Genomic DNA, 22,077 nt, shown 5'->3' on the forward strand with positions numbered 1-22,077 from the left:
GATGGATCGAGAGTTCCTTCCTCGAGGGTTCCTGCGTAATCCCACGCTGTTTCCTCAAACGAATCTTGTCTCATTTGGACTCTGTGCTTTTTTCAATGCGTTCTCGAGGATGACAGAGTTTTCGCAAGCGCTTCGTCACAAAAATCAAAGGTTCGAAGGTGGCTTGCTGAAGAAATTCCTGAGCGATTGCTCGTCCCGATCTCGCCAGGCAGCTCGTCTGAGTATTTCTTCTCGCGATTGGAGGAGCGAGCGTTCAGTTCCGGACAGAGGATTCTGTAGGAGGCGAATGAGAGGTCGTGAGAGACATCCAATCGAAGGAGGGGGGACGACATGAATCCCCGGTCTGTCTTGGAGGACTACGATGGAGTAGAGGAGATGCCATCTGATGGTAACGAACCTTTTCGAAGAAAGACCGGATCTCGCTAGCCATCGACTCGGTACTGAAGCTCCCGGTGAGCGCCTTGATGAAAGCGGGTAGCAAAATTCCCGCATTGAATCTCTCGTTGTACCTGACATTCAGAAGGAATTAGAACGCGTGAACAAATCCGATGACTCGAAGGATCCCGACCTTACAGAATGAATAATGGCGTACTTCTCATGCCACTTGGTGTAATGTTGCCAGAGCATCGGGAGACCCTTCGAGGTTTGCGCTATAGCCCTAATGACTTGCGGACCCTGCTGAGATCGAATCTGAAAGTCGAGAGAGAATGGGAGTAGTAGTATGTACTACGCGATGAACGAAACTACGCTCAGGATGAAAATGAATACCCAGTAATTATTTATTATCGATATCATATGTCGTCCGTAATCATGATCGGGTCGGCGACCCCTTGTAAGGCGAGGGCACACCGGATCCCGACACCGTACCTCATCGGTGAGATTCGAATCCAAGAGTTTCTGGATCGTTCCCTCATCGTTCGAAGAGCCCAATGCAAGCAATATTTTGACTTCATCTTCTTGCATTCCAGCCGTTCGGAACATTTGCCATAGGGTGTCCCAAACAGTCTTGTCGCCTGACTTCGCGAATCCTCTGTAAGCGGCGGCTTTCAGGTTGCCGGACAGAGAGGCTTCGCCCGCCAAGCTGTCTCGGAATCTCTTCGCTGCTTCCGCTATTACGTCTCTGTCATCGAAACCTATCAGAGCATCGATCACCAAAGTCCTCAGAAGGGCTCGACAATGATCTGGAATGCGAATGGGATAACCTCTCAGATACATGTTGCTCCTCCCCTCCGAAGGATCTACCTGTCATTCGGGGATGACCGACGCACCGTCCTTTGGAGACTCATCCCATCCGAGTAGAGCGAAGATTTTCGAGAATACTTGTCGTGCGAAGCGGGCAATCGATTCGTGTAGATCTCGGTCGGTCTGGTAAACGAGAGCCAGCTCTCTGAGTGCTCCTCTGATCGACACCCAAACGATGTAGCTTTCATCGTCACTCAAAATGGACGTGAGTTGTAGGAGCTGTGCGCTGCTCCGATAATTTGCGGCGACCTGCGGAGCGCGAAACAATAAAACTAATTTTTCCCGATATTGATCCCTTGTCAGAGGCGAGCGATATGCGACGCTTGCCAAATGATCGCTGACGACACGAATTCCTCGCTGATCGGATCCCCCTCTAAAGAACACTCTCACCCACCTGGGCTGAAAGATCCGCATGGATGACGAAACGATCTCGGTCGTTGGTGAGCTCTTTGTTCTTCAAGGCCACCAGGAGGTTGTTGAACATGGATTCTTCGTATAGTGTCCTGAAGACGCCGGTACCTCCTGAGTTCACCTTTGAGGAAAGTCATCTTCATATGTTATAAGCCCTCGCAGTGATGAGGGAAGTCCACAATCAGACGAGTGCGCCTTAAATCCCTCGAACACTGAGGTAGGGTGTTTGCAACTTACATGAACCCATTCGACCCCCGTCGGCAGCTTCACAGTGGTGGAGTCGTTTTCAAGAACAACTCTGATCGGTGCGGCCGAAGCGTTGGTAGCAATGCTCACGGGAACCTACGAATTCGATCGGACTTGAGATCAAAGCAACACTTTCGAAATGCGTAGGTCTTGAAGGTAAGATAAAACGAAAAGGCGGATACGAGGAGCTCACCTTCCATGTTGGCTTTATGACGGCCTTCTGGGCATTCTCAGCGGTCGAGTAGAACTTCTCTTGGCTAATGAGTAGATCTCCGTCAACCATTTTCACCTGCAGGAGCGAGGGGCTAAAATCATCCCTTCGGCGTACGAGGCGTAGCTTCGATGAAGCCAGACTATCGGACACAAATAATCGGAGGCAGAGGGAAGCATTTTCTGAACTCACGGAGAGCTGAGGGAAGCCCATCTGGGACGTCCACGGCTGCATCAAATCGAGGACCGATGACTCCTCCGGAGTCTGTAGAGCGTGCCACAGATCTTCCGTCTGAGCATTACCGTATTCGTGTTTGTTGAGGTACCTCGCCATTCCTTTGCGAAACTTCTGTAAATTCAAATATATTTTCTATTAGTCGTGTCATGTTGAGGGATCATAGTCTAATAACTCTATCGAATCTGGATAACAATATGTGGAGGGGATCGGCTTCAGTGGGACCGACCACGAGGAAGGCACACGGCGCATGCGGGGGGGAATCGCCTCCCTCCGAGCAAAATCGACCCACCTCATCACCTATGTGGTGGTACAGCATGGATATAATCGCCGAGCCTTTGCTGTAGGAAATTCTATCGAAAATTTCATCAATTTCCGATGGATGATGTATTGGGACCTCAATGGGGTGGGAGCTATCGAGCGCATCGAGCTGGAATGCGAACAAAGTCAGAGAAAGGGGATGAGCCCCGCGATGGTTCAGAACCGTCACACGGAAAGTTCTGCTGATGTCCGCAGGGAAACATATTTCGAGCGTCAGAAATAAGGTAAACGACACCGCACCGTCAAGGCAGTGTTGAGTTCGAGCGAAAGCTGCGACCAAACGCCAAGCTCCGGACTGATTGCTTGCGTGCATAGGATTTCCATGAATTGTGCGAAGCCCTCGTTGAGCCACAGATGAGTCCACCATTCCTGCAGGAAGGGAAAATACTCATCCATCTGCCGGGAATATCGGTATACTACACGAGGGCTACGAATGGAGCCACTAAAGTTTTCGGGAACGATTCGAACCATGGTGACGATGTTCCCGAACCATTGATGCGCAAGTTCGTGAGCCACGACAAGAGATACGTCCTCTCTAGTCGAAGAGTCACTACGCAATTCATCAAACAGGAGTCGACTTTGTCTGAAACATAGATTACTGGTTGTGAATCATCCTCTGACGCCCTCGACACCGTCGATGGAAAGCCCGCCGCTCCCCCGAACACTGCGAGGGAACCTTATCCGGATGGGCTCTAATGAGAAGGTTCCTTATCTGGGGACTTCCCGATCGAGGGACTCTGAAGTAAACGAATCCAAGGCGACCAACTGCGGCGAAACGAGTCCGACGTCGAGTTTACCTGAAGATTACGAGGCCCCAGTTTTCCATGGCGCCGTAGGCGAAATCATTCACGGCCAGGAGATCGAGCTTCGGTAACGGGTAAGGAATCTGGAATCAAGGGGAGAATGCTGAGAAGTCGTCATGATTCTCCTCGCATGCGACGATGCATCTTATTGGAGAAAATCAACATTGTCAGTCTATATCGAAAGAGGAGTCTGTCGCCACTCACGGAAAAATAATCTTCATAGAATTCCAATGATTTCACGGCGAACTTCAGAGCGAAGTCGCCGAGTTCCCCCATCCCTTTCGGAGCGTAAACACGAACTCGAACGTTCGATTTTGTCGACGACTCCAAGAAATCGTATTTCCCGATCGCGACTGAAAACAATCGAAAACCTCGAGCTTAGGCAAAATGAGTAGCGTCCCTGTCTCGAGCTTTGTGAGTTTCGCTCGCAAAAGAAGGGAACGACATTGAATAGCTCATTCGATTCTATTGGCATGTTCATGAGGCATAGCAAACTGTCGGGAACTCAACTAACACGCCACTAGGTAAGAGCTCATCTTTGGGGTTTTTGGGTGACGAATTTTTTTCCAGTCCATCGTCAAGCGTGGTAGTTTCCTCCGCATCCATGTTGGAGAGGGTTTGTAGATGTTGAGGAACGATTAAGGTCAGCTCGAAAGTCGCTTTGAAGGATGGCTCGTCCCAGCAGGGGAAACACCGTCGAGCCTCGGTGGCCTGGGGAGGAGCGGAAAATGAGAAATGTCCCTTGAAGAGGGGGCGTTTATTTTCTGATGAGCCCGAGAGCCCACGCGAGTCAACTCACCGCGAACTGGGTGACGCCGTGAGCTTCGGGAATAGCCTGGAGCTCTCCTTTCGGTGTCGTTTTATAAAATCCCCGGAGACTGGTGTTAATTTCTCCCTCGAACTCGATGGATAGAGCGCATGAGCCTGGGAAGAGCATTCAGTTGAAATTTAGAAAGGGGCATATGTAGAGGCATATGTACCGACATTCTGTACATGTCAGGGCCCAGTAGCCCAGAGCTGCACGTACCCAAAGGCAGATTTTGCTCGAAAGAGAGCTCCAGTCTTCCATCTTCTGGCATGAGACGAATTTCCTTAGGCTTCGAAATCGCTCCGTCGGCAAGCTCCAAGGAGCAAGTCTGTATCTTGAGGTCGAGAGCATCCAGGAGAATCACAGACGTTGTTTCTACTATCTGGAGAGAGGAAGGAACGTGAAAAGCAAGTCCTCAGTCCTTGGGCGCCCAGGTGGCTGATACTGATGATTCACGCGGTCGTCCTTACCTCCAGTGAAATTTTCACGGACCCCGGGCACACCGACTTTTGAAAATCCGTCTTGAGAGTGATCACATAGTTCTTAGGAATGATGCTTCTTGGCAGGCGCTTGAAACTTCGTTTCGTCATCGTGATGCCGCAGAGTTCCTTCGAAAGCGAAGAAGGTCCTTTATTTCAGAGGGTGTTGGAGACCGCAACGTACATCGTACCTTCTCTCTCGGGCTGGACCCGGGCCACGCAAATGACCGCGAATTCCGAAAGCAGCGTTCCGCGATTATGCCAAAACCGCAGATGGAAAACCGCTTACGAATCGCACTTTGTTCTAGAGCTGCCCCGAATTTCAGAATAAGCATAATATTTGCTGCTTTCCATGACCTCTGCTTCAAACATGATCTCAATCTCGATCTACGCGAATTATGACTCGGACGGCTAACGAATAGGATTCATTCACAAAAGTCGGCGGGATCGACTGGAGAACTCCACGACCACGCTCAAGAAGGCGAGCCCGGCCTCCATCCGCCTCGGAGAGAGCGAATTCCTGACTCAAACATCGCCGCGTGCATTCTCCTTTTGGGTGGAAGCTCTCAGGCTCGGGGTCGAATCGGCTCCAAACGCACGAGACTGGAGTCGATTGTCGAACTTCCAGGTAGCCTCTGGGCAATGAACGCGCTGCGTTCCGCGCAAAGCAACTCTGTCTCGATTGCTATCAGCAAGCCAGAAATGAGCCGTGATGGCCCTCTCCCTCGGATCGGAGCCGCGCTTGACGGGACCGTCAAACTCTTCGTGCAGACCTCGTATTCCGTGAATCTTGTATGACGGTCGAATATCGGAGGAAATGCAGCGAGAACTCATATGCTACGGGACTTCGGATCACTGATCGTACGAGGACTATATGCCGATTGCTTCGGCGCGTTCTCGAGAGTCTTCCTCACTCTTCTCTCGCTGCCTCAGGTGTCCCCGAAAAATTAGCGGATTTTGGCGGTTGTGGCCGCAGAAGCAGCGCTTGGAGAACCGCGGAAATTCGCGGTCATTGCGAATAATTCACCACGAATAATACTCGGTGCGACGTCCAGCTGGACCTCACAGCCGGACTCTGACGTCCCGGGTATCACCCATGAGGCATTGCGTCGGAAGACGGCTCCCGGGAGCGATTGCCTCTGATTGAATGAAGGCTGGGGACGTGCTGTTCTGCCAGGCAATCCCATGAGGATATTCGGCCGTCAGCAGGGATCGGACCCACGCCACCTACCGCGCGAGCGGCGGATCCGCGGCTGATGCAGTCGCCGGAGACTGGATAACCAGTAAGCTGCAGAAATTCCCCGTCATGGGTCTACAATGATGAGTCTTGTTGCTTACCTTCCGGTGACAGACCGGACGTTCTTCGGATGGCACGACGCTCCTCGAATACGTGGGTGAACTTTGAGGCTCGTCGCGTTCGAAATGTTCGCAATCAACAGAGTGGATTCGAGGGAAAGGGGAATGTGGGGAGGCGGAGCCACAGCTACTACATCATATTGAGCCACTATTTTCCTGGGGTCCTGCCGCAGGACTTCTGCGCAAGCCTCGGAATCATCCGAGAATGTGATCGGGATCGAAAAGCTTCCATCCGCGGACTCATCCGCAATTCCGGAGGTCTGAAGAGTCGAGAAATGAGGATGCCGGTTCCCGGCTTACGAATAGATGGGCCCGGACACCCGGTTGAGGTGGGAACACATCTGATGCAGAAGATCCATGGTGAAAAGATTCGATGTGATCATAACCATGACAAGTCTCATCTTTCCTACAACAAGAGGTATCAGGAAGCAGGACAGCGGGGAATTCGTGCCCAGGAACGAGAGCCCTGCTCAGCGCCGCATTGCTACTGACCGAATAATTCCTGAGAGATCCCCAATAGAAATCAGACCTTACTCTTCCCTTGAGTGCCTTAGAGTACGATCTGCGCTTTCCGGGTGGAATTTCATGCGATCCGCGAGGGGAAAAAGTCCAGTCTGTACGAAATTCGAATCTGGCGCCAAGGATCGCGCCTCGACATGAAAACATCACCGAAAACCGGTCTGCGTGGGTTCTCCGAAAGCGCATTCCCATCATCAGAGAGCGCCAACGAGAGTTCGGAGACGGCCGGCTGATCAGCTGAGCCTACACTCCACCGGTGGTATGGATGTTTCTGACGACCGAGGAGCCTCGAGTGGAGTTCGATTCCATGGAGACCCCGCGCACGAGTGCCGTGGAGTCTGTTTACGATCCCGCAGAGGACTCGTTTCTCTTGATAGACGCGCTTGAGATCGACCTGGACCGTATTCGAGAATTGAAACCCTCAATATGTCTCGAGATCGGTTGCGGATCTGGAGTCGTAATCTCGGCGCTCGCTAAATGTGTGGAGAATTGTACTTTCCTTGCTACGGATGTGAACCCAATCGCGGCGGAGGCGGCGAAATTCACGGCGCAACGTCATTTGCCAGAGCAGAAGACTTGCGTTCAGACTGCTGTCGCTGATCTTGACTCGTGCTTCCTCGGACGGTCTGTACTCAGTACACTCCACAACACTTCTGTATGGAACAACATCATTAATTTCTAGAACGGCGCGAGAGCCCGATCACGAGCCAGTGTGGATTTCAACCTTCCAGGTTGGATTCGAAAGTGGATCTGCTCGTATGCAATCCGCCCTACGTTCCCACGACGGAGACGGAAGCGCTTCCGGACGATGCCACGAAACTGGCATGGGCTGGCGGTCCGCAGGGAACAGACCTCGTCAAACGACTGCTTCCACGAGCTAGCGAACTCCTGAGTCACCGAGGATGCTTCTACCTACTTCTATTGAAGGAAAACAATCCCAGCGACGTCTGCTCGGAGGCTCGCCGTCTCGGACTCGAGGGGCGTAAAGTGATCGAGAGACGATGTCGAAACGAGCACTTATTTGTATATTGTTTCTCCCGATCAGATAAAACTGTCAAGCTTGCCTGAAACCAAACCCTTGGAATCCGTGTACGTCTCTGTATGAGCTCCATGGTTCTCAGCATCTCCGTGGAGAAACGAAAACCGCGACAGCTACCGAACACTCGCCGTATAACTCTGCACACCGAACTCGCGATCCTGAATCCACCGATCTCGCCTCAGGAATCCTAGGGCCCACCACGTCCGCGGGAGCTTGATCGGGAGCGTCCCGAAACTCTGTTTTCGGATAGCCGGAGCAGCGTCCGAGGTGGTCTACCCATTATTGGTGGCTCCTCTCGGAACTTCAGAGGAGCGAGTTAATGGCCTTGATCTAGAACGGAGTTTTTGAAGGAGCATTTATTGAGCGTTGAACTGCGGGAGTCAGTTAGCGGGGCTGCAGATAGGGCCGAGTCGATTTTCCGAAAAACTTCCCGAAAGCATGACTTCATACTCCGTGCTTATCTTCCACGGGGGAATTGACTGAGAAGGAGGCTGCATGTAGACTGTAGACTAACAGAGCGACGTCGGCTTCTCTGAACAACTACAGAATACAAGCTTCGAGACGACTTCCTGAGGTCCTTCACGATGAGAGAAAGCTGATCGCGGGACTTCGCCTCGAAAGAAGAATGCTCCGAACATGAAGCCCGCGACATCTCCTCGCTGATCTAAGTCGAGCCCGATTGAACGGCCATTCTTCATCGCTCATCATTGTCGCAGCAGGCAACCTTGGTATCATATTGACTTCCGCTTTATCCAACGTACAGGCTCCCGTCAGCATTCGCCGCATGGAGATGCTCCGACCGTGTCTAGACTCGATAGATTCGTCCTTTGACATACGTCAATGTACAAAGATTTCGAAGAGTATTTCAACGCATCTCTTCGTTCCGTATCATCAAAACGGGCATACTGGTAGGAAGATTTCATCAGAAGAGTATCGAGTATAATGATCCGGTGAAGCAACTGACGCTCTTCTCGGGATACGAGGAGGTCTAGTTCAGAATGGTAGTATATATCAGCCGTGAGCTCACGAGGGAAAAGGAAGGGATGCTGCTGATTTCGAATTTTCCGATATCAGCGATGCCAGAGGGAGCGGTAGAATATCCGCACGCGGCCGTGGGATACGCCGAGTGTGCTCTGATTCTCATGACCTCAACGAAAATTCCCCCCTCCACCGGCACAATCGCATTCTTTCCTCGTGCTCCAAAGATGTTTTGCGATGGACGGGTGCTCACGATGTTCCACCGAAAGAGTTCCGGGTCACCTGTTCAAGCACTATTTTAAGCTCGCCTCTAAATTCACGCATGGGCTAGACAGGTACCACGCTCAACCTACGCTAACAGAATGACGGCCGCTGAGGGAGGAGACGCTCCGTATATGCGTCTGCATCTCTCACTCAGCTTTGAGCGTATCGATCGCTCTGTTGCGATCCTTGCGAGGGGACCCTTACGTCGGAGCACATGGAGAAGTTGTCCACCGCCTTGAAATAGTTCGAGCTGTAAACACTCTTCACGTCGGGAGCAAATCGTCGGGAACCGTTCAGTGAATCAGACGGTACTCGATTGACTCATCGATTTTTTGTTGGGATCGGGGTTCGAGAGCGTTGAAGCGACTCCCATGATCGCGGTTTGCTCCAGGGCGCCCTTCCAAGTCCGGATAAAATCATTGAACGACGAGCCTTACGTGTGTTGACGTCGAAGTCAACTCGTGGAAGGTAGCCGGCTCAGCGGTCTGACATACAACGGGCGGGCTCCTGCAGTGAAGATCCCCTCTCCCAAATGAGGGCGAAGGCTGTTTCGACGGGATTCATAAACCGCGTGCTGAAGATGTCCTCAAACAAAGTACAAAGACTTATCAGAATGTGAGTCCCTTACATTGTTACCGATGCTAGAAAGGTATGTTGAATAGTTTTGGAAGACTTCCGACCACTCCATGCTTCGAACGCAAGTGACGGGTGCTCTCTGAACATTCCCTTCCACTGGAGAGAAAGATCCCGTATGCTGTTGAATTCGGTCAACTCCTTGTCGAGGATCTCGACTTGATGAAACACCGTTGTACAGGACCGATATCCAAGGTCGTCTGCCCCCTCAGTATCGAAGATACCATTTCCTCTCGGGGTAATTCGGTTCCACACAGTAATCCGTGGTTCTCTACAACTCTACAGGATACGCAGACGGTTGGGCTGGACCGGTTTGCTGTTTCTGGCGGGCGCGCTGGTGATGTCTCGCGCTTGCACCTCCGGGAAGTGCCTAAACCAAGGCTCGAGAGTGTTCTACCGCACCAACAACACTCCTCAGTGGTCGGATGCTAGCGTTTTCATCGGAGGCGATACGGTGGCAGAGGTTCGCCATGACGATAACAGAACTTCCTGCAGACTCACCTTGATCAAGTTCGTTCATGTGACAGACTAGTCTATTTACTCTGTGAGCGCGAAATACGAGCCGCAGTATCCACATCGTTCTCGAATTTCCATCTTCTGATTTCGCTCCCATTCAGCGGCGACAAGGACCGAGAAGAAGTCCTCCGAGCATTCCCCAATGCTTCTGATATCCCGTTGAAGGACATGATGCAATTGATCAAAAAATGCGGCGAAGCGGAGGGATTCTTCGAAGAGAGGAGTTGGACGGCGAAGAAGCTCTCAATGTATCCAGGTCGGTCGACAGCGACAGAACGCGTCATCGCGTGTAGGATTTCACAAGATGCTTGCTCGAAATACTCGAAACCGACCGAGCCCTTGCTGTCACCTAGAATTCCGTGACGAAGAACTTCGTCGTAGAACTCTGTTTCTGCCGTTGCTCAATTATAAGGAGTTCCTACTTCCTCTTTCGGTCTAAATATTGTCGTTCAATTCCTCGCAGGTACCTTATGGTGTGGACCTGGTGATTATGCATCGAACTACTCTCACCTTGGCGAGTCAAGTGACATCGATCGGTGTTGCAGAAATCATGACTTCTGCCCGATAAAAATCTATGCTGGGCAAACGAGGTTCGGACTGAAACCGCCGTTTTTAAAAGCGTCGCTGTTGTGTGAATGCGAGCAGGCGTTCGATGAGTGCCTTCGCGAAGCAGAGAATGCGAGCTCGGATCCCAGTTCGATCCGGTAGGTGGCCATCTGTTTGAGAATTTTCACATGTATCGGCATCGAAGCTCAGGATTGGAAGACGAATTTTCACAGGAACCTCACTAACCTCCCGGTTACAGGCAATATTACTTCAATTTGATCGATGCTCCCTGTCTCTATCGAGATTCGGATGGGACATATAGCCTGATGAGTTTCGAGGAATACAATTCCACTCTCACTACATCCCCCGATTGACGGGATTCCAAGCCTGGATTTGTTAACGCACTACTTGCAATTGAGTCTCGACCGCCCCCGGATCGTTGCGGGGTCGAGCTCCACCTGATCCTCAGGCAGCACTCATTGTTGAACATGAATCATTGAAGGTAGTTTATTATGTTTCGCGAATGATCCTGAACAGCTCTCGCCGGTTTAGCGTGGGTCAGTTTGACATTGACAATGAATAAAACCAATAATGACTATTTTCATGGGGCATTTCGTCAGTAAGGAATCGACTTTTGGGGGCTCGCTCGGGTTTGTCATCCATCAGTCCTGATGATTTCCTCGATCAGGCGTCCCTGGATGAGCGTGCAAGTCTCTCCGAACTCGAGTGATTTCTTTTCAGAAGAAATCTCTTCTAGAAAAATCTTGTCCGATCATATTCCAAAGTGATGAAAATGTAGTCTCGATAGAATTCACCCAATTGAAACCTCTCAGGAAAAGTCGCATGCCGCCAAGGAGACTTGCCGAATAAAGAGCTGAATACCACGCGCGTCTCTTCGGAATGTCGGAAGTCTAATAAAAGGAATGAGTGGGTGTTTCGTCGAGGGAGACCCGCCTCCACCTCGGATGCTGACGGAGAGTATCTCTCTGACAAGAGAAGCGCTCGCGGAAGGTCGGAAGTTTGGTGGTCGCCATGTTCAGAATAATCCCTTGCCTCCTCCTGTTTTCGGTCGGATGTCGAGCCCGAGACAAGGGATTTGAATTGATGCGATCGCTCGGCCTCGGTCACAGATTTGAGAGAGGGATCCGGTTCTCAGTGGCCACATCGGAGCTCCTCGACGTCGAGCTCACCTTCGATTGTTTGAAAATCGCGTCTGTCGTCGTGCACAAAGGTTTGATTTCTTTGAGTTATTACTTATGGCTACAAGGTTTTGTTTGACGTTCCGTTTGGGAAGATTCCATGTGACCTCTATCACACTCTCTTGTGAGAGGGTTTGTTCCTGCGCCTTGAAATCGGGCCGAGGGAATGAAGGGTCTTGGTAATTCCACGGGCGCCAATAACGTGTAGTTTCCAAAATGGAGAATGGATAGCCCCAGTGTGAATTAATAGTCGCTCTATTGAAAAGTGCGATCTTCGATTTTTATCACAGGAGAGGCAATCATGGACGCCGAACTCTGCCTCAAGTGGCGTCTCGATTTACTCCAATGGGACGAAGCAGAATTCGACGGCTTAAGCAGCCTGAAGATATGGCCGAACTCCGGTATTTGTCCGGAAATATATCAACACGACTTCCGGGGATCTGCGAGACCAAGGCGTGTCGAGTTCAAAAACACCTTGAATTTAACATCCGATGGAACAATAAGAGCTTGCGAAAGCACGAGCATCGCCTTCTCTTGCGACTCGGACATGGGGTCCTTTCCGCGAGACGAACACGAGTGCTCGGCTTCGTTCATCCCGGGCATGAAATCTAATTTGAGACTTTCCGCGGACCTGAAGTGTAACTTCACCGAATTTGATTCGGTATTCCCTGAATGGCGGATCCTCTCGATGAGTTTCAACTCGTTGGGGAAAATCAAGGCTCATCCTGTCCCTTTGCTATTGACCGTCAACATCCAGAGGGATTTCTCCTTACACTTTCTCAACTTCATCGTCCCGATAGCGATAAGTGTGGCTCTCACAGTCGCTTATTGCTGGGTAAACTTAAGACTTCTATCCAAAGTTCATCTCATGATTCTATCCTTGTTCATCAACGTGCTCACGTCGATAAGCTATTCCGAAAGCCTGAGCGATTCAACGAAGGTGCCGATTGCGCTGAGGCTCTCTGCCGATGCGCTCGTTCTTTCGGCTGTCAATGTTCTGATATCGATAGTCTCTTCAATTCTAGACGACTCTCGGGCGGCGGTTCTATTGCCGATGCCGCGGATGCTCCGAAAACTCTTGGAGAGCTCTACTACAGATGAATCCATCCTGAGTCTCCGGGTTATGCGTCTTGAGGAAGACATTGAGACGCACGATGGACCTCCCCGAGTCGGCATACAATCAGACGTGAAAGAGGAGAGTCCGGAAGACCATATCAGACATCTCTGGGAGTCGGCGCTGGTTTTGCTGCAGCGCTGCTTGAGCATAACGTTCCTAGGATTTTACGTTTCCTCGAACTTCTGAGATTTGTGTGCTTCGAGGTTTTCCCCGAGAGGAGCGGCTCTAGGAATGGCTCCGTTCAGCACCTATATGTACATACTGAGAAATAAATTACCATGTGCGCTGGTCATTTCTCCGCCAATTGATCCCCAAACTAATCCGACCTCAAGAAGGTTCCCAAAGAGGATCGTCGGCATCGCCCGTGGGATATCAATCAACCACGAGCTCTTCCAGAGCGTCATGCAGGTGGGAGCTCCAGAGTGCCTGAAGGTTGCGCACAGCGATCATCGAGAGCTTCCTATCTCAGTTGGCAGTATCATTCATCTCACATGTTAAGCTATTGAGCTCCAAACACCGCGTGCTCAAGTCCGGTGCGGCAGAGCGTGCGCGGGACCGTGAGGATGAAGATCGCGGAGTCGGCAAGACTGTTCGACAGCGCAGTCGCGGCACTTCTTTTGGAGACGCCCGGAGCTTCCTTATCGGATCTTGTTGACGGGCTCCCGCCATCGCTCGCTGGGGACCCGGAGCTTACTCCTGTATAAGCCGGAGAATAAACTACACTCCGCGACCACCTCAAACAAGTGGGACGTTCGATGGAGAAATGAAAGCGGTATGATGCCTAGGGAGGAGATGCGGTTGTATCTGCTTCGAGAGCTGTCCCGAGGCGTCACTTGGGTTGGAGCTCACAAAACCCGAGACACTCAACGACACCTCATGGACAATAGACAGGAATGTGCTCAGGACTTTCGTCGAGAGGGGGCAACTCAGATTTCGGGGGGTAGATGAGGCGAGAATGATGACGCGCATTCTCGGGTTCTATACTCCAGCAGAATGAGAGGAAGCTATCGGGGGGACAGGGAGCTATCGCCTGATTCAAATTGGATGAGGTAGTCGACCTTGTCTGAATCAGCGAGGGAATAATTTGACGATGTTTTCGGGAAGATTTCGACGGAATCTCTCGACTCTCGAGTCAAGGTGATGATTCGGAATCCTGATCGTCTCCTTGATTCGAAGCTCATCCAGTAAAAACGATTTACTAGATGATTTACTCGATAGCTTGATAGCTATCGATGATGATGATGATTATGATGATGATAGGGTATTCCTCGGTGGGGAGTCTTGCGGACTTGTGGCCATCTTTACGGCATCCGGATCCATTCCTACAAGTATTGCGGAAGTGTCACTTAGGTCTTATCAATCAGGAGGTCGATGCTTCCATTAGCGCCCATCTCACGGACCCCCTCTCCATGTCGTGCATTCTTTCTCCGATCCTGACTTCAAGATATCGTCCACGGGGTAATATTCGCGATTTTTTGGATCCTCGCGTAGATTTTCTTCTTCACCGAGTCGAACGACTCGCTCGACTTGCTGATTGATATAGCGAGAAAACGGCAGGTTATCGCATGGTGGACCACGGCAACGTGCCGGTCCCTATCCTCTTGAAATTCCCATGGGCTCGCTCGAATCGCAGCTCCATCCCGAACTCCAGTTCTCTCTGCTCGATTCGAAATTCGGTGGACCAAGATCGAGCCGCGAACGATGCTTTGATGAGATGTCGGCGGAGGGAGCCGCCAGCGGCGATTTCGGAATTCGCTGTACCACTGATCGGTGGTGATAAAGATCCCGGGACAATGTTATAGAAAGTCGGAAAAGAAGCCGAAATCAAGATCATACTCGTGCTCCGGCGTCCTTATGAGCGGATATCGATTTGGAGATATATTCATGTTTTATTCGTGGGGAGATATTGAATGACATCATCGATATTCTACTCAATTCGCCGTACTGCCCTCGATTCATGAGCCCAGACTCCTGTCGGAACAGATTATATCGCAGGCCGGCGGAAAGAATGCCGTTGCTTGTCTGTCTGTGCGTTTGTCCGCTCCCCCGTTCAGAGGACGAGGATGAGCTGGCTGATAATGGAGTTATGAGACCTAGCCGAGGCAGCTGTATGGCATCTGCAATAATTGGATCACCCCACAGTCTGAAGGCCAAATAAGATCAGGGAGCTCTCGATGCGTATATTCCGATATGGGGATGAAGGCCGCGAGCTACGGCTGCGTTGAGCGACATTGTTGCGTCCAATGGTTCCGTGATTCCGCCGATGAGCTCCGAGCCTTGACCAATCGAACACATCGCATCCCTCTTGAATCGACTCATGCCTTCGGAAGTCTAGGGGGCATGTCGCCAGAATTCCTCGGAAAATGGTCTCTCATGACTCATGACTACTCACCTGACATATTCTCTCGGGCTTGTTCACGTCGAGAAAATGGAGTCATCGGCAAGGAAGAGCGAGCATGCTCGGTTCGAGCTTTCATCGATTTTGGGAGAATCTTTGGTGATTTCGAAGATAACAATAGGAACGAGGATCTGATTAGAGCGACTCTCATTACTAGAAACAAGGAAAGGAGGCACTCTCGAGGAAGTCACGAACTAATGTCGGAAGAATCAAAATGTAAATTTTCAAACTCCACGGCGGGCGGTCGTAGCCTGCGGTCATTTAGCATAGAGGCCATACTGGATGGAAAATGAATACAGCGGACGGGGAATCTCGGGTGCCTAAGAGGAGCGAGCCGATGAATGAGCTGCGACGAGATTCAATAGCCAAGACTGTAATTGATTTTCGTTGCAGGAGTTTTTGGATCGGAAATTCGCCCCGAACCAAAACCGAGCTTTCAAAAGAGAGGACCGAAGATTCGCGAGGAATCCCAGTCGGCTAGTTGGACTGGGAATTCTCGGTTGAGGGACACTCGGATCAGGGATATCGCGCGTTCCGGAGACCGGAATCAGCGACCCACGGCGGCGTTCCTTCGCCAAAACGGCTCCATTAGTGAATTCCACTTATGACAAATGAACTCTCCTCTGTATCAAATCTCACTGGAACGTCCTCAGCTCAAAAATTACGATTACCCCGCCTCTCCTCATCCCTGTCGACTGGGCCCCCCACCGAGTCCCGACCCGAGAGGAGCAGCGTCTACCCCCTCATCCTCCCGAAGTCACAGGCGGAGGGCTGACGGTACCGCGAATCCTAGGTGTTGCCAACTGAGTGCTTCGCTGTTCATCTCTCGATGGAGAGCACATTTCTCAACTAGAAAATTTCACGACACTCCTGGGCCACGAAGTTGTCTGCGGAACATCAGTCACCGGCGGCGCGCTCTCGACCGACTCGAATTCGCTGAGCGACCCGGGAAGTCTGCTGATTGGGCGACAAAAACAAACCCACCTCCCTTCCCAGGCAGCTTTCATACGAATTCTTTGACGTTCCTCGCATTCTTCGTCCGATTGTGGAGCCGGGACACACTTCCTCTGTATCTCATCTTGCTACACACTGAACTCCCTTTGACTTCGTTCGAATCGCTCAGATTCTGGCAACCGAGAAGAAACTTCTGTTTCGGCCTCAAAAGCCCGGGTTGGTGTATCCTCAGGATACACGATACTGACGAGCTCTCGTTGCCTTGATGGGACGTGAGTCAATTAGCTCGTTTCGGATCGGGGATATATATCACGTAGAGAAGACTGGATCTGAGATCCCAAAGGAGCGGAAGACATTCCGATCGCTCAATCATCAAGCGTGTCGCCACCTGGGAAAATTCTGCTGACAATGAATCTATTGACCAGCGCTTCCCTTGTTTCATTCTCTACCAAGGTCGTTCACTCAATGGAGCACGCAGCTCCTTCGTAAGATTCTGATGGTTCTTTCTCCTTTCAGGTCACATAGGACGGTATTGGATGGATACCGGCTTGAATCCCTCTCATATTGGGATTTTTAGAGGTAGGAAAAGCAGAAACTTCTGCTCCGGAAAATCGATTGAACTTTCCGGAGTAATCCAGGGCCTCATCTGGATTACCTAGAATCGGTACACTCCGAGAATATTTCCATTCAGGAGCTCCCGGGAGATGAGTCGCGGAAAACTTGTCGAGCTCGACGATTTGGGGCGTGTTAAATGTTCAACCGAATATGTGTCTCTGTCCCGTCTGACGTCAAGAACTCTCACTCGACAGACTCATCGCGCCAGAGGGAGTCCGTATACGGAGACAGCGACGCCTCCTGTCGCTCTGGTGCATGCCAAATGACAATGGTACGTGACTGCAGCGCGCGGGTGCGGCTCTTCCGCTTATGGTTTTTCGGGAAGAACCAGGCAACGAACCGAGCGGCGCCGTTCAGGTAGCGCACTGGGCGCTCGCGGTTCGCGGGCAAACAACAACCGACTCAGACCGCAGTCGACTCAGTTGCTCGCGGAGCAAGTCGTGCAAGTGAGCGAATGAAGGAGAATAGGTTGTTTGTGGACAAAGTCGCTGAGCGGACGCGAGGTTGGGTCGGACGGCGGGGCAGGTGGGGAAAGAAGAGCTAGGCTTTCTAATAAGATTCGTTCGTTGTGTTCCGTTCGTCCCCGTGGCTGAACACAAATCAACGGACAACGGCCCAACTGTTTGTCGTCCTCGCTCTGATTGCAACGACATGGTGTGAACACAGGAAACGACTATTGGAGGTCATCACACAGCCACACACACACATTCACGCGCGCAAACACAGGCACATCCAAAACAGTCCACACAGAAGCGAATAGCGTGTTTTTTGTACCGTGTTACGGCGATGATCATTAGCCACGTCTTGCTGTTCCGCACGGTAGGGGCGGAAGGATGAGTTAGATTCGCCTGATCATTTATCAGTGGGATCGATACCTCGGCATATCCTGCCGCAGCGATTCAGCCTTTCTCCTTGCTAGAGGGGCCCGGAAATAACTTGCAAGGAAATCGGAAAACTTTGAGCCTGTGAGCTAATCAAGTAATACAAACAATAAATTCCGAGAGCTATCGATGAACGCAGGCACGGTCCTGCAGAGTCGGGGCAGGGGAGCCACTCACGGTCGATCAGGAGGAATTGAGGGAGGTCACGTGGCTCGGGAAGCCTCTTCACGATCAATGTCTCCGGGTTTTCATGAGCTCATTGGCGGCGAGCTATCAAGAGCAAGCTATGATATTATGATTAGGGACATGACTTGACTCTTTTCGCCAGGATGACCGCGCCCCCGAAAAGGTATTGCTTCAACCTGAGAAAGCTTCCCTCGTAGAAGGTTGATTCGAGATCCGCTCGGACCTCGCGGACTTGACCTTCTAGACAAGGTATTCGTATATCGAGTGTCGACTGCGTTTCCACGAATATATGGGTTACTTTTCGACCAGCTATTCCTCAGCGAGGCTTTCCGCAGCTGTACGACCTCGAGGTTCGCTCAACCCTAGGGAGGAACATGAGACAGGGGCCGTGTAGCGCGGGCTTCATCATCCGCAGGGACACTGGTCCGAAATCATGAGCCCGGATGCTTTCGGGATTTCTGTGGAAAATTAGCTTGACGTCTGGTCAGGATCGGGGAACTCGACTACGCGATATTTAATCGTCTCTGAGCGGAATCTCCGAAGTGATAATTTTCTCCGGCCCTTGATCGGATTTCAATTAGGGTAGGCCATTCATGATGATCTGTTGCGAGAACTCACATTTCAGAGATTGGAATTTCGGAACGAGCGGACGACCTCAACGACCAGCGAACAGTTTCGCAATCCATTGCCAGATGTCCTGTGGCTTCTACTGCGCAGATCCTCTTGGCATGTTTCCGCCTCCGCGAGGCGGGCTTGAGCAACATCCACTCATCGTTCTGGCAGTGCGAGAATCAGAATTTCCTAGGCTCGATCAGGCTCCTATGGTGTCTCATGAAAATGGCTCTACGGAGCTCAAACACCTATGACATCTAGATCTTCCGACTGATATTCATCGTTATTACTTTATCGAGGAGAAGTACACAGATAGTGAGGCAGGCGAGCGCGAGTTCTGCTCGGAAACTCAGCTCGCCCGTGTAAGAGATGAGGAATCAATACGGATAAAGCGTCGCCATAAATTACCCTTACGCTCTTATTGGTCGATCAATCTTATCTGTTCCAGGCTGGGGAGGGAAGCTTGAGCGCCTCCCAATTAAGAAGTCTCCTCGAACTCATTCGCCCGACTGTTCAGAATTTCCGAACGTGCATCCCGCTGGGGCTCCGGATGGCTTGACTTGCCTTACCGATCCTGATGCGTTTCCAGCGGATTTTTCCTCGATTGTTCCAAAACAATGCAAGAAAGGTTCGAATGGCTCTGCGACGCGACGCTGTCGTCAACGAGCGTCGGGACCGATGCAAGTTCCGAGCAGACGCATTCATTATGGGATGAATTTGATCGATTGTTGTATTTAGTAGCCGACTCGAGTACCGATGCTTTTCGATAAGACCGGGATCAGCTGCGAAGGAAAGGGAATCTTAGGACGTTCTCTCCCCCCTGAATGGCTCACAGTGAGACGTTTGTGAGAATTTCCGGCTGGAATCCCGAGGTATGTATAATCTCGAGAAAAGCTTCTCCATTTGTCACCCTCAGCCCGCTGGAATCCGCTCTCACTCAGAGCACTACCTTCCCAGTTAGAGCCTTCCATCGAGATGGCCGCATCTATGTAGATTGAAGATGGAAATCCTGTTAAGAGAACAAGCTTTCCGTATACTAACTCAATCTCGCTGCAGATTGAGTAATCACACGAGCGGTCCCTGTGAGAGGGTGAGAGGGGCTTGCGCGAGTTGAGAAGCTGTCTCGTTCACTTGAGAGTCTAATCTTAAATCCAAACATGGTCATCGAACGAGTTCTCAACAACAAACTCTAATACGCGATTTATGTCGATATTCCTGAAGAGTGACCATGCCGGGGAAATCTCCGCCTGGCGAATCCTGGCGTCTCGCTCTCCCTTTTCCTTGCGATAGCAATCAAATCCATGCCTACCGATGCCAGGATGACAGATCCGTCTCCGAACCGCTCCCTGACCTCAGAGATCGGTGTCGAGGAGGACACGAGCTAATACGCTCCTTCTCTCCATGAAGTGTGGAGTAAGAAACGCCTTTGGGTACGCCGATCGAGAGGCGGGACATATTAAAACGTTCGTTAGCGGATGGACGCCTAGAGCGCTATTCGAAATATTGTTTGCCCAGCCGCTGTTGGGGATCCACGAGCTGCTCGGACGGCTAGTCAGCTTAAGCTTGTATTTTGCCAACGTCGAACGAGAGGGACTCCAGCGAGAATCCAGTCGAGATTATGCACCCACTCCGGTGACGATAGGTGCTTTTATTGAAAATCTCCTCGCATTTTGGAGCGCTCTTTTTGCCGGGCAAACTTTCGTTCGAGGACCGAAGCGAGAAAATCCATATAGCGCGGAGTAACGCTCAACGCCTAAACATAGGCTACTCGCCCACATTTGAGAGGTGATTTACCTTTCTCGAGCACAAGTCGATCTCGCCAGCTTCCCTGAGCTGGAAGACTGCACCGACGGTTCTGACATTTTTCTACCGGATGCAGATCAAGAAAATGCTGGACAACTCGAGTTCGAGGCTTGAGCAGAACGAGGAGTGAGGCGATGCCCGTCGGCCCCACCGAGAGGAAACGAGACTTCCTCATCTGAGCACCAAACGTCATCTCTCGCGAGGGACACGCTTCCTTCTGATAAGGATCATTTCCAACGCGCGAAGTCGAGCAGCGCAAAGTGGAAGTTTTTATCCACGCGCGGAGTCGTCGTTCGCTGTCAAAATGCCTGACTCGGATCCGCGTTCACCTGGAGGCGGGACTCGAAAACGGGATTTCTGCTACAGCATCAGCTCCGACAAAAGCAGGGCCAGAAGGAGTTTTTTTTCTCCACAAAAAGAAACGGTCGTTATTTCTTTCTATTTCATCCGAGCATGGGATCGGCAGGAATCGACAAATTGTTCCAAATCTGGTGACGAGCAGCGTCAATTGGAACGGAAAGTCCCATTGTTGGGTTGAGCCGCAGCTTAACGGCGCTTGTTCGACGTCGGGAAGTCCAGCGGCAACAAAATGAAAAAGCGATCGGAAAGCGAATCGGATTTCACGATAGTTAATGTCTCTGGAATGACCGATTCTTGTCGTCAGCGGGGATTTCTCTTCCCTCACGCTCGATCAGAAGTGGATCATAACGCCCGTCGGTAACCGTGAGCTGTCGATGCATGAGCCGATGAATGCTCATTGTCAATTTCGCCGTGATGAACCCGAATGATGGTATCTTATACCTTTTTTTCTTCCTGTTCTCCCTCCTCCGAGCGAGCCCGGAAGTTCGCAAAATGGGTAATCCGAGCTTCTTGACAAATGGAAACGCAGAAACCACTGATTAGATGTTCGATCATGATTTGTTTTCTTTGTGTTGATGGAAGCGGAGCCATAACTTCACGTGCCTGTCGGTCTTCCATCTGCTGCTCATCGTTTGTTGGAGTGAAAAGTCTTCTTTTCCTCCCTGTGGTTTGTATCCAATTGATCACGATGGATCAGAATTCTGTGCGTGTTTCTCGCTGGTGATGGTATACGCTGCTTCCGCGGTCATGCTTTTCCCCATTCTCTTGTGGGCTAATCGTCAAGGTGTGATGATGCGCGCTTTGTGCCGCCTCCCCGCTCCCAATGCAAGCCTCACAGGGTCCTCTTCCACATTATTTATGACGCGGCCCCGCCCGCCGCTGTGCTCGAGCTAGTGTCGAGATATATAATATAGAAAAAAAAGCGGAAAAACCGGATGAAGCCTCAGGATTTCATCATTTCCTTCCCCCCCCCGGTTAGTCTTGGGAGCGATATTGGATCAGAAAGCCGATGAAAGAGATGGATGCTTTCAGCGCGCCCGCTCGGTCACTCACAGCCCGGTGCATCATGACCGGACCATTAGTCATATAATATTTTTTGTGGGGCAGCTACTGAAAAGAATCTGTCGAGGTTTTGTCAACAAAGTCCGCGCGCCTCTTCCTGCTCTTATTATCGGATAAGTGAGATTTACCAGACGTGAATCTTGGACCGGATTCAAGGGTTCCGTTCGGGACTCGATGCATTCGAACTCTCCATTCAGTTCACCGTATTTTAACACGGTGATCTGCCTCTATCCGAGCAAAGCGAAAAGCGTTTGACCCGGTCGATACCCTGACCGACCGCCTTC

At 51.1% G+C, this 22,077-nt stretch overlaps 4 protein-coding genes across 4 annotated transcripts; 3 read left to right on the forward strand and 1 right to left on the reverse strand.

Moving 5' to 3' along the window:
- Positions 1 to 144: 144 nt before the first annotated feature.
- Positions 145 to 4,866, reverse strand: LOC100897419 (puromycin-sensitive aminopeptidase). Its single transcript, XM_029112953.1, is given in 19 exon segments — positions 145 to 273; positions 398 to 509; positions 593 to 690; positions 868 to 1,181; positions 1,269 to 1,491; positions 1,637 to 1,774; positions 1,891 to 1,995; positions 2,093 to 2,188; positions 2,303 to 2,458; positions 2,637 to 2,774; positions 2,906 to 3,034; positions 3,134 to 3,248; positions 3,463 to 3,551; positions 3,673 to 3,821; positions 3,983 to 4,034; positions 4,036 to 4,179; positions 4,268 to 4,392; positions 4,496 to 4,658; positions 4,747 to 4,866. Coding segments are annotated over 19 exon segments (2,595 nt in total).
- Positions 4,867 to 6,818: 1,952 nt separating this feature from the next.
- Positions 6,819 to 7,848, forward strand: LOC100904249 (HemK methyltransferase 2). Its single transcript, XM_003737044.2, has 2 exons — positions 6,819 to 7,254; positions 7,362 to 7,848. Exons 1-2 carry the CDS (start codon positions 6,896 to 6,898, stop codon positions 7,696 to 7,698), a joined length of 696 nt encoding a protein of 231 aa, XP_003737092.1. The 5' UTR covers positions 6,819 to 6,895; the 3' UTR covers positions 7,699 to 7,848.
- Positions 7,849 to 9,509: 1,661 nt separating this feature from the next.
- Positions 9,510 to 11,184, forward strand: LOC100904390 (uncharacterized). The gene is made up of 5 exons (XM_003737045.2): positions 9,510 to 9,560; positions 9,830 to 10,054; positions 10,162 to 10,316; positions 10,524 to 10,764; positions 10,866 to 11,184. Exons 1-5 carry the CDS (start codon positions 9,550 to 9,552, stop codon positions 10,978 to 10,980), a joined length of 747 nt encoding a protein of 248 aa, XP_003737093.1. The 5' UTR covers positions 9,510 to 9,549; the 3' UTR covers positions 10,981 to 11,184.
- A 922-nt stretch (positions 11,185 to 12,106) lies between these two features.
- On the forward strand, positions 12,107 to 13,108 carry LOC108864878 (acetylcholine receptor subunit beta-type acr-3-like). Its single transcript, XM_018641294.1, has one exon. The coding sequence runs from the start codon at positions 12,107 to 12,109 to the stop codon at positions 13,106 to 13,108; it is 1,002 nt and encodes a 333-aa protein (XP_018496810.1).
- Positions 13,109 to 22,077: the final 8,969 nt, after the last annotated feature.

The sequence above is a fragment of the Galendromus occidentalis genome, unplaced genomic scaffold, assembly GCF_000255335.2.
Source record: "Galendromus occidentalis unplaced genomic scaffold, Mocc_1.1 scf7180000075389, whole genome shotgun sequence".
NCBI classification, from domain to species: Eukaryota; Metazoa; Arthropoda; class Arachnida; order Mesostigmata; family Phytoseiidae; genus Galendromus; species Galendromus occidentalis.

Bases quoted from the DNA above. Each gene is read 5' to 3' on its own strand.
- LOC100904390 (XM_003737045.2), top strand. The intron at 10,317-10,523 runs GTCGGTCGACAG...AATTCCTCGCAG, and splicing joins GAAGCTCTCAATGTATCCAG to GTACCTTATGGTGTGGACCT. The intron at 10,765-10,865 runs GTAGGTGGCCAT...TCCCGGTTACAG, and splicing joins TCGGATCCCAGTTCGATCCG to GCAATATTACTTCAATTTGA.
- LOC108864878 (XM_018641294.1), top strand. From the start codon at position 12,107: ATGGACGCCGAACTCTGCCTCAAGTGGCGTCTCGATTTACTCCAATGG.
- LOC100904249 (XM_003737044.2), top strand. From the start codon at position 6,896: ATGTTTCTGACGACCGAGGAGCCTCGAGTGGAGTTCGATTCCATGGAG. The intron at 7,255-7,361 runs GTCTGTACTCAG...TCAACCTTCCAG, and splicing joins GACTCGTGCTTCCTCGGACG to GTTGGATTCGAAAGTGGATC.